This window comes from Aplidium turbinatum, chromosome 3, assembly GCF_918807975.1.
Source record: "Aplidium turbinatum chromosome 3, kaAplTurb1.1, whole genome shotgun sequence".
Taxonomy (NCBI): Eukaryota; Metazoa; Chordata; class Ascidiacea; order Aplousobranchia; family Polyclinidae; genus Aplidium; species Aplidium turbinatum.
Genome location: NC_137474.1, coordinates 4,263,345 through 4,278,089, shown reverse-complemented (window position 1 = coordinate 4,278,089; position 14,745 = coordinate 4,263,345). Strand labels below are relative to the sequence as shown.

Below are 14,745 nucleotides of genomic sequence, written 5' to 3'. Positions count from 1 at the left end.
TAAAACGCATTTGGCAACATCTATTAGTGATCAATCTTACCAATACAATTTTGAAAAAAAATGTCAACACATCATACAGACACACACAATTTATAAAACGCGCAAAGCATAGCATTTTGGCTTATTTAAGATTTTTCTCCACATATTCATCCATTCGATCAAGAGATGCGCGAGGCACAGTTGCGTGAGCTTGCCACTCTATCATGCCTTCTTGTTCCATTCGTTGCAAGTGTTCCACTTGTCTAATTAGACGACTGAAAATATATTTGATTATTAGAGTGAGTCGTTTTCCTTTACAAGCAATCAGGGAATGCAATTGAAGGAATGCTGACGAAAAGTAGCCTACTTGTCACATTTGAAAAAAATGAATTCAGAGCACTCTAAGCAACTGCAGAACGAAGCTAATACACTGTTAAGCAGCAGCATTGACAGGGTGGTCCACGGGGCACATTTGAACACGGGAACTTGAAAAAACACTTAATATTCTTTGGATATAATGCTTTTGTCTACAAAGTATCTTGATTTGAGCCACGAGGATCTCATTGGTACCGGCCCAAGTTAACTTCTTAACGGCAGTGGCGGATTCCGAACGTAATTTATGGATGGACCTAGGGGGTCCAGGAAGTACTTTTAGACGGGGCCCAAGATGATTTAGGGTCTTGATTTGGGCCCCGAGGATCTTATTGGTACCGGCCCAAGTTAACTTCTTAACGGCAGTGAACTCATTCAGATCGTAATTTATGGATGGACCTAGGAAATATCTTGGTGGGCCATTTATGGGCTGTTGAAGTGGTACCATGCTGTAAAATAGTGATGCCACAGACAATTCAGTGCCACACTGTTAAACATGTTTTTTAAACATTTTTTTTTCTTCATAAATCTGATTTTCGGTGGGCCCACTGTCAAGCCTGTACTAATCAGGCCCACCCGGTAAATCTGCCCCTACTCAACGGGCTTGCTGTCAAGATATCTACACCAGAATAACTACCGTTGGACATTTAGGGAAACCACTACAATGAGATCCTGTTACAATGAAACCACAGGAATCCACTTTTTTGTTTACATTTTTGTGGAACTTATGCTTAGCTTGTTTGCAACGTAATGCCGATGCTTTACATTTGTCACATTAAAAACACGGGAAGCAGCTGACTCCATGACTAATATAGTCTTTCGCTGCTTCCTGTCTATTGTTGAATGTATTTGTACCGGTTTATATTTGTACCGTATACTATTTTTCGCAGCAGACAAAATAAAAGGTTTCTCTCTCTCTCTCTACTACTTCTAGAGTTCTAGGTACAAATATTTTGACAATGTGTTTAGTGTTGATAGTACAAATGCTTGCAATGCTCAGAATTTATTACATGTATATTTAAACGTGACTCAAGTAATTTTTCGAAATCAGCTATTTAATTTGGAAATTGTGGTGTCGAAACGCGCCTGCAACAGTCGAACTGCAACTTTTGCATTCAAACGATTTTGAACCTTTGGTACGGTACTAGACATTTGGTTAGAGTTAGATAAAAAAAAAAGTCGAGAAAAAAGTATGTTTTAATTTCTATTGAGCAGGACTGGTTTAGTTTTGAATCTTTATCCTCGGGCTGACAAAACCTTGATAGGCTATTCCTGGTAGTTTCGCATACTTGTAGAGGCTATTGACGCAGGGCCAGTTACAGAGGTTGACAGAGTGAAGTTTTCCGATTGTTGAAGTGTTGTTGCCGGGGAATTATTCCATTCATTAGGTGCCGCTGAATGGAGAGCAGTCCTGAAATGTGTTACTCAAGCGCATACTCCAAGAGTCGAACAAGCGCCGCGTGATCTTGAACCGGGCGCGTAACCACTGAGCTAACGGGGCGGACATGAAAAATTATCATACAGTACCTCCAATCGCACATATGTAAAACAAGAAGTTTTTGATTTTTCCAAACACAACAGGTCTAGTTTTGGCATATGCTATTAACATTGGACGACCTTCAAATGACCTCAATGATTCAAATAGGTCTCCATGATCAAAGGTCAATCAACAAGGTTTTTCTCTAGCTGGTCCAGCAAATCACTCCATTTTTGCAGTGATATAACGTCTGCAGACGTTTAACAACCGACGGAAAAAGAACGAATGTGTCGTTTGAGAATACAAATCTGCTGTAACAGGTTGCTTTCATGCATTGCACTCCTTCTTGGAGCCTGATAACCTTGCTTATCTCAACCAACACTGCTTGACAAAACGAAGCAGATAAAAATAACGTGATATGAATGCAGTTTATTTTTGGTTCAACTCTATTTCTCAAACTGGTTGCAGGACCATATGTGAAGATGCACCCTTTCATAGTACGCTAATTGGGGTGCTGGCAGAATTAGTATGGCTAATCATTACCTGCTAGGAGATTTTTTAAGATGTCAACAACTTTGTTTCGTTCCTTGACAGCAAAACTTGTCATTTTTTCATTGATTCAACGTTTGCAGATGTTGAACCAACGTAAAAACGACGGGTTCGGATGTCTTGGTTGGCTTTGTCAAAAGTAAAGCAAAAAAAATTGGCACTTTAGCATTCTTGTGACGCTCTGCTAGTGGCACTGGCTTTCTTGTAGTCAAGCAAGCCTCCTTTAGGAAACAAGTCTTAAAGAATCAAAGAAGAAACAAAACTATGTGAGATTATTATTAATAATGATGAACAAAACTGAATGAAGCACACCTTTGTTTTGCGTCTCGCACGGCTGCTTCCACGGTGTATATGTCTTTGAAGTAGCTCACTTCGGGGTTTTCCATTATGTACTTGGCCAAAAATCGGGTGATTGGATGCTGCGACAAGGCAAGACATAGGTCAGCTTTTACGCTTCAAAAGCACCTTGATAGCGACAAGTTCAGTGAGCTTGTTACTTATTCCACATGTAATGAATAATGATACTTGCTCAATTCGCCCCTATTTGAGCACTTTTGGATGCTAAATCCAATTGTGTGACGTCATAGACGCCTTAAAAAAAGGAAATTGTGACCCTGTATCCCACTTACGTTGTGCTATAATGTTAATATGTGTGCAGTGTGCACCTCCCCTGTTGTCACGACTGTGTGAGGTCAACTGCTTGTTTGTATGACTAAGGATGTCAGTCGTACTTTTGCGCTCGCTTTTTTTAAAGACATGTTAAAAAACAACGACTAAAAAAACGTTTTTTGACAACCCCAAATGAGACAAAGAGCAAAAACGGAAGATGCAAGCAATTGTGCATTTACCAACTCTGAAAGAATCTAAGTAAAAATCTTTTAAAATGCACAAGACTAAACGAACGCAGGGCTGGCAAATGAATATCAGATTACCTTGTAGTACTCCCAGTACTCTGGCGTGAACACTTCTGGATCGTGGTCATACAAAACAGCGTCTCCAATAAAAAGATTGCAATATGTTGCTATTAGGGTGGCCGGAATGAATCCAACGAAAAAGTATCTGAACTGAAAATATAACACCTCATTAGAATGTGAACAGTTACTTCAAAAGATTTTCAATGTTTGTGGCAATAATTTTTAACTTTTTCTCATTAATTGTTACCAAAGGAAAGGACAGTCATTGTGCCAGATGGCTTTTTTATACCAGCGCCACTTTGGTAGTAGACATTGTAACTGAAATTAGACGAACGAATAAAACATTGTTCCAACAACGTGCCACTTCTTGCCATGCAGTTGAATAATCAAATTGTTTTCAGCAACAATACGTCGTCGTATGTAACACAACCCGATGCGTTATTTGATGGAACTACCCAGATAGCAAAATTCGTCAATTTTACATTGATTCAACGTCTGCAGACGTTGAATCCATGTTGAAATAACGGGGTTTTTCCGTCTGGGTAGTTGCTAAGCTCGTCAATTTTGTCAGTGCTTCCATTGTCGTGCAGTGTCCCAAAGTGTTTTAGGTGGCCTAATTGATCAACCTTGTTGAAAATTTGATAAAGATGTTGCGTGCTGTCTACCACAGGCAAGCCACCAAAGAAAACGGCCACCTAAGCGCGGTCTGCTACTATTCAGAGAAACCCAGTTCGGAGAATGCTTTTTCGGAGATTCGGAGAATTCTAAAACTCCACAGCGGCATCTGTTTATTCAAAGGAATTAGTTCATAATAGAGGTTAAACAAGTAAAGTGTCAGCAAAAAAGTTTCAACAACAATAAAAACAAAGCCTTGCCATAGCCAAAAACATAGCACTGGCTGCGTATTAGTATTGAATTACTTACTTGGGCACCAGAATTTTTGATCGGTGTTTAGGTTAAATTAATTGCCTAACCTTTTGCATGGGTATGGAAAAGTAAACACAAAAACCGCCTACCCAAATAACACTGGTCTACAAATTTCAACTTTTTTTTCAGGTTTGGGTTTTGACAACTGATTTTGGCTAATTTTGGGGCGCTGAATCCGAAAATGAACTCAGATTTTCTCTATCACATCAAGTTTTTATTCTATCGTTGCCATTATTTTATGAAATTGACCAATTTTTACCCTTTTCAGTGCAGTAAAATGTCAAATATAATTATTTTCTGACAGCTATAAACTTTCAAACATAGAGATATTTTTACACTAAATTCATAAATTGGTTCAGATTTCCTCTAAAATAAAAAAAATTCCTGTTATGATAATCGTAATAGGACATAGTGGAGATTGGCAGTGTTGAGTTTTTCCATGCTGGCTTGAACTCCCTGTCTTGGCTTCTCAGGCGTTATCTGTGGGTCAGCTGCTATCTCTGTGCAGTGTGCAGATGGAATATCGTAGAAAGACAGCTGGTGAGAGTAGATTTGACTTAGTAATAAATTCTTGCTTAGTAATGAAGATTTATTTAGAAGTTTCATAAAGCACATGTACATTGTACAGACCAACATCAGAGTTCAAGCTGAAAAGTGGTTTGTAGAAGGAAAAGGTTTTTTCATACTTTATTAGTTTGAGTTCAAGTCGGTTAGAGTTTTTGGTATAGTGGTGTTTCTGTGGAAAAACTTGCTCTTAGAAAACTACTAACAAAGAAAGGTTATATTGGATCTCAAGCTATGTCTGCTTCCAGCAAAAGAGGAAAATGTTGTAATGATCCGGATATATTTTATTACATTTGTGGATGCTTCATGTTGAAGTCTCAACAATGCAATATTACCACGTTTGTAAAAGGGGCATATCTTGCTTGTCATTAAAGTCAAGTTGGGGGACCAGGACAAAAGCTGGGCTCCTCAAAAGTGTGCAAGACCTGCGTTGAATGTCTGAGAAGTTGGTCGCAAGGAAAAGGTTCACAAATGAAATTTGGAATACCCATGATTTGGCGAGAGCAACAAAATCATGTTGACGATTGTTATTTTTGTCTTGTTAGTGTGAAAGGGTATAACAAAAAGAGTAAACATCGTTTGAAATATCCAAATCTGGATTCGGCATTGCGGCCAGTTCCTCACAGTGATGAAAGGCCACTGCTAGTATTTACATCACTTCCAGAACTACACAAAGAGGCTATTTCTTCTTCAGAAGAATCGTTTAGTGAAGGAGAAAGTGAAATTTTTCAACCAGCACCTGAGGATCTGTCAGACAAGACAAGCAGTTTAATCAGATGGAATTAAATGATTTAGTGAGAGATTTGTATTTGCCTAAGCAATCTGCGGAGTTATTGGCATCAAGGCTACAGGAAAGGAAACTTCTCAAAGCTGGTACAAGGGTGACATTTTATCGCAAACAAGAAGAAGAACTGCTTCCATATTTTGCTTCCCACAATGATTTCGTTTATTGCAACAATATAGAAGGGCTTCTTCTAGAAATGGGATTACCACAGTATGATGCAGACGAATGGAGACTTTTCATTGATAGCTCCATACGAAGTTTGAAGTGTGTTCTACTTCACAATGGTAACGTGTACTACAGTTCTATTCTGATAGGACATTCGGTGACAATGAAAGAAGAGTATCAGTACATCAAAACCGTTCTTGAAAAGTTAAAGTACCATGAGCATGGTTGGCTCATCTGTGTAGATTTAAAAATGGTGAACTTTTTGCTGGGGCAACAAAGTGGCTACACCAAATACCCATGTTTCCTATGCTAGTGGGACAGCAGGGCCAAGGATCAGCATTGGAACAAAGAAGAGTGGCCTCCAAGGCTCACCTTGACACCTGGAGACAAAAATATCATACGTGATCAGTTAGTTGATATCAAAAAGATCCTCTTGCCTCCTCTTCACATCAAACTTGGTCTCATGAAACAATATGTAAAAGCTTTCAATCATGAAGGAGAGTGTTTTAAGTATGTACTATATATGTTATGCTTTTCCTGGTCTCAGTGAAGAGAAAAAAAGAGCTGGGATTTTCAATGGACCACAAATCAGGCAATTGTTAAAGGATGAAAATTTTGTAAAATCAATGTTGCCATTCGAGGCTAGAGCTTGGAATGCTTTCGGTGCTGTTGTGAGAATTTTTTTGGGAAACAGAAAAGCAGAAAATTATAAAGATCTCTTAAGGGAGCTACTGCTTAGTTTTGAAGATTTGGGATGCAGGATGAGCATCAAAGTTCACTGTTTGAAGAGTCATGCGGATGAGTTTCCAGAAAACCTTGGGAAAGTTAGTGTAGAACAGGGTGAACGTTTCCACCAGGATATTAAAATTATAGAGGAACATTATCAAGGTCGGTGGGATTGTCATATGATGGCCGACTATTGCTGGAGTTGCCGACTATTGCTGTGACTGTTTCTGAACTCGCCCTGCCCAAGTCCCTTTGAGTCAATCTTTATTTTGGCACTTAGCTATTTCTGTGTGTGTCTTCAGAATTTCTGCACTCCATTGGAATGTCTATGTGCATATTGTGTGAACTGTAGGCTATATTTCAGATAATACTTTGTCACTGTCCTATCGACATGTTTGTCAGCATAATGTAGCATTTGATGTTATTATGGTTGCTCTTTTGCATGCCTATTTTTTATTCCAAGGCATGAAATTTTAATAAAGACAACGCAAATTTGTGTGAATATAATATAGAATGCTTGTTTGCTAATTAAAGCTAGATTATTGCAGGTAAAACAGTGTTTATTGAATCAGAATTCCTTGTTTTGACAACAGAGGGGGGGGCAAAAATTGATTTTTTTCAAAAATTAGGGATATTTCATATCTCAAAAACGTGATGTGATAGAGAAAATCTGAGTTCATTTTCGCATTCAGCGCCCCAAAATTAGCTAAAATGAGTTGTCAAAACCCAAACCTGAAATTTTGTGTAGACCAGTGTAATCAGTACAAATTTTCGAAAATTTTCCGATTCGGTTTTCTTCGAAAAAGGCTGTCTCCAAAATAGGATTCTCCTAATTGGATTCGCTGAAACGGGCCATTCCGACCTGACCGGGTATCTCCATACATACCCTTCATTAATGATGATGAGGCCAGCATCAAACCACCAAATCCACTTTAAATAAAATAGTATTGCTTACACTCAGTCTTAATATTCCTGTATTCACAACGGTCTTCGATCGAATCATCCTAGGCCCCCCACCGCCTCCATGTCTCACGATTACTAAAAAATAAATAAATATTAACAAACGTAGTATCTATAAATAGTGACAAAACTAGGTAATCAGATAATCATAGCCAATTTCACAAGCTTTTTTACGTGTTTAACCAATATATGCGATTATCTAATTATAATATCTTATTTAAGATTTTAGAATCTTGAGCGATAAAATGGCTTATGAGTTTAACTGGTATGCGATGACCAAAACTATATGTAGTTTTTGACACAGTTATTTTTCTGTTCAAGTTATCTCTCTGCCTTCCCAAGGTCCATAGTGCAACTCTCTTCCACATACTTCAAGCTTCTTCTTTCACAATAGTTATGTCTAATTATCACCGGCTAACGTTTTCATTCTTTCCTTCTTTTTACATTCCATCTTCCATGAAACACATTAGTCATCTCTTTTAAAGAAGAGCATGCACTATTTTATAGTGCAAACAGTTCATCAGCAAGCAGAGAATCACTGTATAGTATATATTCTAAGCATTGTTTCAATTCTTTTTATAACTAAGACATGGTAAGATAAGGCATAGGCTACATCATGACAAAAGATAATAAATGGTTTACTTGACGCAAAAATGGATATGATAGACCTTAAGAAATGTCTAATATTTTAAAACTAATAAAAAATTTACTCCTTCAGCATACAAAATTCATACTTACAAAATCAAATGGACAAAAATGCTCTTTACTATGGAGTTGGACAGCTTTCTAATATCCACTAAGTTAGATAATATACAGAATAACTAACTGAAATACGTACTTACTAGTACTACTTAGTACTTACATTGTATGTTCAATGCATTTTTTAAGTTCACATGAAATCCTGGTTTAGCTATCCAAGTACGAGAAGCATTTATAGCCTTTGAAAAGATCATCTTGGCAAACGGGAACAATCGGGCACTAGTACCACCCTTCCAACTTAATATCACACCATTAATAAATAATAGACAATCTAAAAAGCAACAAATAATAGTAATGCAGACAACAACAATGTTACTGTAGATGGCACAAGAACTTGAGCTGTTACAATATAGCACAAACGAAATGCTCAAACCACACAGATACTTTGAGTCAAGAATTTAATGACAAAAAGTTTAAAAAAATTATTTGTAAGCAAAAAATACAGTCTTCACAAAGATAGTAAACGCAATAAAGGCACCGCTCACAAAATGGGAAGACAAAAAATACAGTAACCATTTTGTATTGTAAGTCCAGATGCAATAAAAACCATATATACAAGTTTTTGTTGAGGAATTTCATGTATCGATGTAGAGCATCAAAGTAAATAAACATGAAAAAAAATCGCTTGAACTGAAGGTAGCATGATGATTCAAAAATAGATTAACCCCATTGGTCATTTCTTACAAAAACAAAATCTGAATTAATATTATATTATTTCATTGGTGCATGGATAATTGGATATGTCCACTAAACTATGAACAGCTTTTGGATATGATTTGTGATTTTATGATACTTTTGTATTGTTTCTTCCTCACCAATTTTCACAAAAATAAGCAACTTTCAACAACAACAAAACGGTTTCACGCCTGTAAACTATCATGCATACAACAGTGGCTCAAGCTATGGTCAAAAAACAGTGACCATGATTATTGATTAATGATTATGAAAAAAATTAATGCCAAGTCATAAATCCAGATGTAATAAAAACCATACAAGTTTTTGTTGAGGAATTCCATGAATCGATGTACAGCATCAAAGTAAATAAACAAGAAACAAAAGTTACAAAACAATGATCACTTGATTAACCGATAATGATAAATAGATTAACCCTGTTGGTCATTTCTTACCAAAACAATAGCTGAATTGAATCAATAATATATATTTTGTTGGTGCATGGATAATGGATATCTCCGCTAAACTATGAACAGCTTTTGGATGATTTGTGATTTCATGACACAAACACAACTTTTTCCCACAACATTGTCTTCATTGAAATCAATCCAAATTCCAAACCCAATAACCTCACACAATGCTGATGAAAACTTTTCAAGACCGGTGGTATGGTGGTCTTAACTTTGTTTTATACAATTTAAAATCAACAAAAATATGTTGAGTTTTAAATCAAAAAAGTTTTTAAGTTTTGAATCAAAAAAGGAGAAAGTTCACCTGCAACGACAACAAGTTTTCACTCATACAATAATTATAAAAAAATTGCTTTGAAAGTGCTTAAAAATACTGTATAATAACATCTCAAATGTATAGACAACTAAATGTATTATGTTTTTATAGCTTAGGTATAGTCTACTGCCAGATCAACAAAGCAAACCTAATTTTATATTTTTTACTCTCACACGGAATAAGTACAGCCAAGGTGTGGATGTTTTACAGTTTAGATAAAACACAATTAAATATTGGGAGCTTGATAAAAAGATGGTGAACTAGAACCAACATCAATCAGTGCAGAACGTCTCATAATTCAGTATTTTATTACCTACGTACATTGTACAATCGTACATCTCATACATTATATAAACTGTTAATTTAACTAATTATTGACAAGACAGTAACAATAGTTACATTGAAACACATGAGGCTACCAAGTCAGGGTTTGTTATGAACAAATGTTACTTCGGGGTTGTCGAACCCCATATATTGTGTGATAGAGCTTGAAAGAAATGTCATGTGGAAAAGAAAAGCAGGACAATTGCATTTTTGTGACATTTGAACAGCCTTGTAGCCTGCAGATAATGCACAAAGTACTTACAATCTCATCCTCATGTATTGAACAAAACGTATGCAGTACCAGGAGTACTATGATATCAGGCAGTGACTTAGAAACAAATCTTCCCTTTTGGGAATGATAAGCTTCAAAATTGGAAGTAGATGCTTCCAAACAATAATATTATGACATTAACAATAAAAGCAAAATAAGCAATTTAGAAGAAGATTTAAACAAAAAGCATAAACATTAAACATGCACCACCAACCAACTTGCTTGATGTGAGCGAAAACGGGAATGACCCGTTTCGGAGGATCTAATTCAAAGACAATCTTTTTCGGAGACAACCGATTTGGTAATTTCTTGAAAATCCAGCGACGGCTTCTGTTTATTTAGAGATTTTGTAGGGATCCTTTAGGTAGGCTAGGCGTTTTTTGTGTTTAACTTCCCATACCAATGCAAACAAAACGGATAATGTTTCAGTGAGGTAAATTAGCTGATATCTTGTGGATATAGGCTGCAGTGGTGGATTATGCTAGTAACGTTGGGGGGATCATAATCATCAAACCCTGTTTGACAAATGTTTTTATCGCTGAGACTTCATGTGATTTGTCGTCCACTGCGATCTGAAAAGGTCGAAATGTGCAGATTTAGGGAAACTGGTTGCAACAGGCTGCTTTGTTTATCAAGGCCCATCTTACAGGATGCCTACCCGTCAGACACTGCCTTCTGCCAAAAAGAGATTGCCTTTGGGGACTATTGCATGTGCTAATTAGCCCCAGGAGTTGCTAGAAATGAGCCTAGTTTTCAGCCTGGGTTTACCTCTACGCTATGTTGAGTTACCTCTATAAAGGTGGGTGCTGAACAAAATCAACTCCCAAAACTCTTTGATTTCATAAAGGATCATGAGTTGAGATTTTTTCGCAGAGACTTTTATTTGATTAACATCTTTAATTCCTTTGAATAAACAATTAAACATACGTCACTGCTGGGATTTTAAAAATCTCCAACAATGGCTGTTTCCGAATCGGCGTCTCCGAATTGTATTCTCTGATTAGCAACAGACCGGGGCAAAAACCATGATAAAACTAGCTATCACAAAAACCTCCAGTGAGATATTCATTTGCAACAAATACATAACACCATAAAACACTGATGAAAGCACACTGGTCAAAGAGGAAATAATATGAAAATCAAAGTGATCCCAAATCTGGAAATCGTTTTAGTTTTTCAGGAAATTCATCTTTAAATAAAACTGGATCAGCTCTGTAGTTGACAGTTTTCAATGGAAGCACACCATACAAACTCATGAAATAATTCATGCATGTCGATCTCTCGACCATGTGACTTTCATCTAATGACAAACTTCCACCTGTGATGCATTCTGAACATTTAAACTTTTTTCTTGGCGTCACTTTTATTGGAGCTTTTCCAGTATGGTTGCTTGCAATGAAATTCATAGCTATATCTTCACAGTTCATATGATCGTCCACCCAATCACGAATGTCCCCAGGCATTTTGTAAGTGTACAAATAGTTAAAGTAGTTGTGATAAAATGCTGCACCAGTCAGAACAATTGACACATTATTCTTCCATTCTGATTCATATCGTAACTTGCTATCAGGAGTCCACAAATGTAGTCTTGGAGGAAAGCCAACAAGGCGGTCAGGAAATTCTCGCCACACCTGATACCCAAACTCAATTTCATCTGCAGTCAACATAATTATATCATCATCAATCGATAAAACGGCATCAGTTTTGATTTCATGGTATGGAAAAAATCGATTGCTTAGTTTGTTGGAGGAAGCCTGGATTACTTTCCATTCGTGACCAATGATTGGCCATTCATTTTGTGGTGGAAATGGCTTTTGTTGATTATTCCACACAACTAAGATCATTTTTAAGCTGTGAACTTTATCCAATGCAGAAATCAATTGAAAAAGACTTGTAACTCTATCATATGCTAAAATGACAGCTGTAAAGCCACTCTCTGCTGGCACAGTCAATGGCAAAAATAATGGAGAATGAACACTATTCATGCCAGATGGAGTGTTCCACTTATTGTAAGATTTTGCTGACTCAGGAAATACTCGGCCATTAATTATCTGCAGAGTAGTGTGTACAATCGCAGAAATTGAAGAAAAGTATGCCTGATAATAAAACTTCACATGCTGGCGCATTAACTCAATTTTCGATGGGGCAATTTTCTTTAAAATGTTTATTACCTCTGGCAAAGCAGTTTCACGAACCACAACAGAAGCTCTTTCCCAATCAAGTACTTCAGAAAATGGCAAGACATAAGTGTCACACACAAACACAGGAATGCATCCAGTTTTCATGGCATCAGATAAAGTAGCTTGACCTAAACGTGCTGATGGCAAAATGAGACAAAACACACTTTCTTGTAATATTTGTGGATATTCTTTCAATTCATCTCCATTACAACGAGTTTCTTGAAGTGAAGTTGTGTCATCTGGAAGATTTCGACACTTTTGAAGCACCAAAAAGTCTTTGTTGTCAAGAGACAGTTTCTCAAGTTCTCCCCTCAAATCATTGTGTAGATTCGTTTGAGAAGAAGACAAAAACCATTTTCTGATCACCGGACCATCTTTTAACACAGCATATTGGGCTATGGGGCTGTACACAGGAATACTAATATCAAAGCCAGTTCTATAGGTCCAGTGTGAAAAACCTCCTCCGGCAACAACCGCTTTGCCATGAGGCACATCAAGCATTGTGTTAAAATCAGGCGACTTTCCTGGCAACATGTTGAACAGAAGATTATTGATACCATGGTTCCAGTGAGGAAGTGAAAACAAGACATGTCCAACACCATCCACGTTCATTCCATTTTGGCTCAACAGATCTACAGGAGGAATAAATATACAGGCACTTTTAAAGTCATCCACATAGTATTGGCTTGATGCTATTGCGGCATATAGTTCATAAAATTCTTTGGACAAAGAAGGTGTCAGGGGCTCTAAATTTGTGTCTACATAATCTTTCAATGGGTATAAATATATGGTGATGTGATTTTTTTCATTTTTTCCACACCTATACACATCAAAACAGCTATACATTTTGCAATTCAAATCAGTTTTTTCAAGAGCAAAACCTTTTCCAAGTTCTATTGTTGATTGTGGAAGCTTATCAACCTGATCAAGGTTTAGCATGTGTATAGTTCTTTTCTCTTCACTGATTGAATGTTGCATTCCAAACTTCCAAGTCAAAAACATTAAACCAACAAAACAAACAAACAGCAGAAACTTAACTTCCATTTTATTTCGCATGATTTGCATGGTCAATAAATTTATATACAACTATTTTAGTACTTTTCAAACCTGTTTTTCTTACCAATGACTCTAAAAAAATTACCAATCAAACAGTTAAATTTAACAATATCGCCGTTAATAAAAGAATAAATAATATGAATAATTTCTATTGAATGCCAAAGAGGCAAGGGAAAAACTAAAAGTCAGTCAGTTGTCATATTTAGTATATCGTACAATTGCACATGGCAAACAAAATTAACAAAACAGCAATTTTAATTTGCAACATACAAGTTTGATCAAAATAAACAAAGACATTAAGAACCCTTGTCAGCATGCATAAACAGATAAAGCATTAGTAAAAATGAGAAAATACATTTTAATCTTTCTTCTTTTAAACAGAAATGTCAAACAAAAAACTGTAAGATTTTTTAAGAATTAGCTTAACCTTGTCACTGGAAGCTAAATGTATTTAATTGCGTTACAAGCTAAATCAGTGTACCTGTAGCCCGAAATTTTAATATAAGTTGCAGCCTAGTTTAACTTTTTCAATGTTTCTTGATATAGGGCTAGCCCACCTCGAACGACCGAATAAAGAAACAATAATATACATACATTTGCAAGGAAGCCCATAGCCCCATCATACTCTTCTTCAGAGGAACTGAAATCAGGTCAAAGCAGTGGAACACAACACAACAAACTGGTGTGATCATGAGACAAGTTATGTTGAAAATTTTCACTTTTACTCTTTCTTGTTTCATAATTCAACAGATTTTGAAAGCTTTATTCACTGCATTATGACGCTATCCAAACAATCTATTTTGACTATAGTCCATGTGCGTATCTGTAACCATTTTTTTCAAGGACTTCTGAAAATTGTATATACTTGTTAACTAACTAACTTAAACAGTTATATATATATACTCTTTTTTTTATTAGAAAAATATTTTCATAGTCTTAAACGTGTAATAATTTGGTGGTATATATTGTTGTGTGTGTTAAAATTACAATAGCGTATTTTGTGATTGCTGTTTTAATTCCAAAATGCATCCAAACACCACTGTCATTTTGGTAGAATAAGTCTACACGATCCACTTAATCAAACAATCCATAAAAAACTGTGGTAAATAATGCGATAACAGCAACAACACGCAGAAACTTATAAAAGCACTTCTTGTTGGCATATACTTTTATATTTTTCAATGCTGCTTGAAAGTCAAGATGCCATTCTTAGTTGGTTTTTACTATAAAAAACAGAAACTGTTAAATTTTTTTCCGTCAAAAAGATTTCAATTGCAAAA

At 36.3% G+C, this 14,745-nt stretch overlaps 2 protein-coding genes across 2 annotated transcripts; both read right to left on the bottom strand.

Moving 5' to 3' along the window:
* On the bottom strand, positions 1-9,458 carry LOC145766471 (NADH dehydrogenase [ubiquinone] 1 beta subcomplex subunit 5, mitochondrial-like). The gene is made up of 6 exons (XM_082578189.1): positions 9,304-9,458; positions 8,280-8,447; positions 7,413-7,495; positions 3,310-3,441; positions 2,690-2,796; positions 1-254 (listed from the first exon to the last, which is right to left on the bottom strand). The coding sequence occupies exons 2-6, from the start codon at positions 8,368-8,370 to the stop codon at positions 122-124; spliced, it is 546 nt and encodes a 181-aa protein (XP_082434315.1). The 5' UTR covers positions 8,371-8,447; positions 9,304-9,458; the 3' UTR covers positions 1-121.
* Positions 9,459-10,373: 915 nt separating this feature from the next.
* Positions 10,374-13,525, bottom strand: LOC145766470 (exostosin-2-like). Its single transcript, XM_082578188.1, has one exon. It carries the CDS (start codon positions 13,472-13,474, stop codon positions 11,369-11,371), a length of 2,106 nt encoding a protein of 701 aa, XP_082434314.1. The 5' UTR covers positions 13,475-13,525; the 3' UTR covers positions 10,374-11,368.
* Between the last annotated feature and the right edge of the window lie 1,220 nt (positions 13,526-14,745).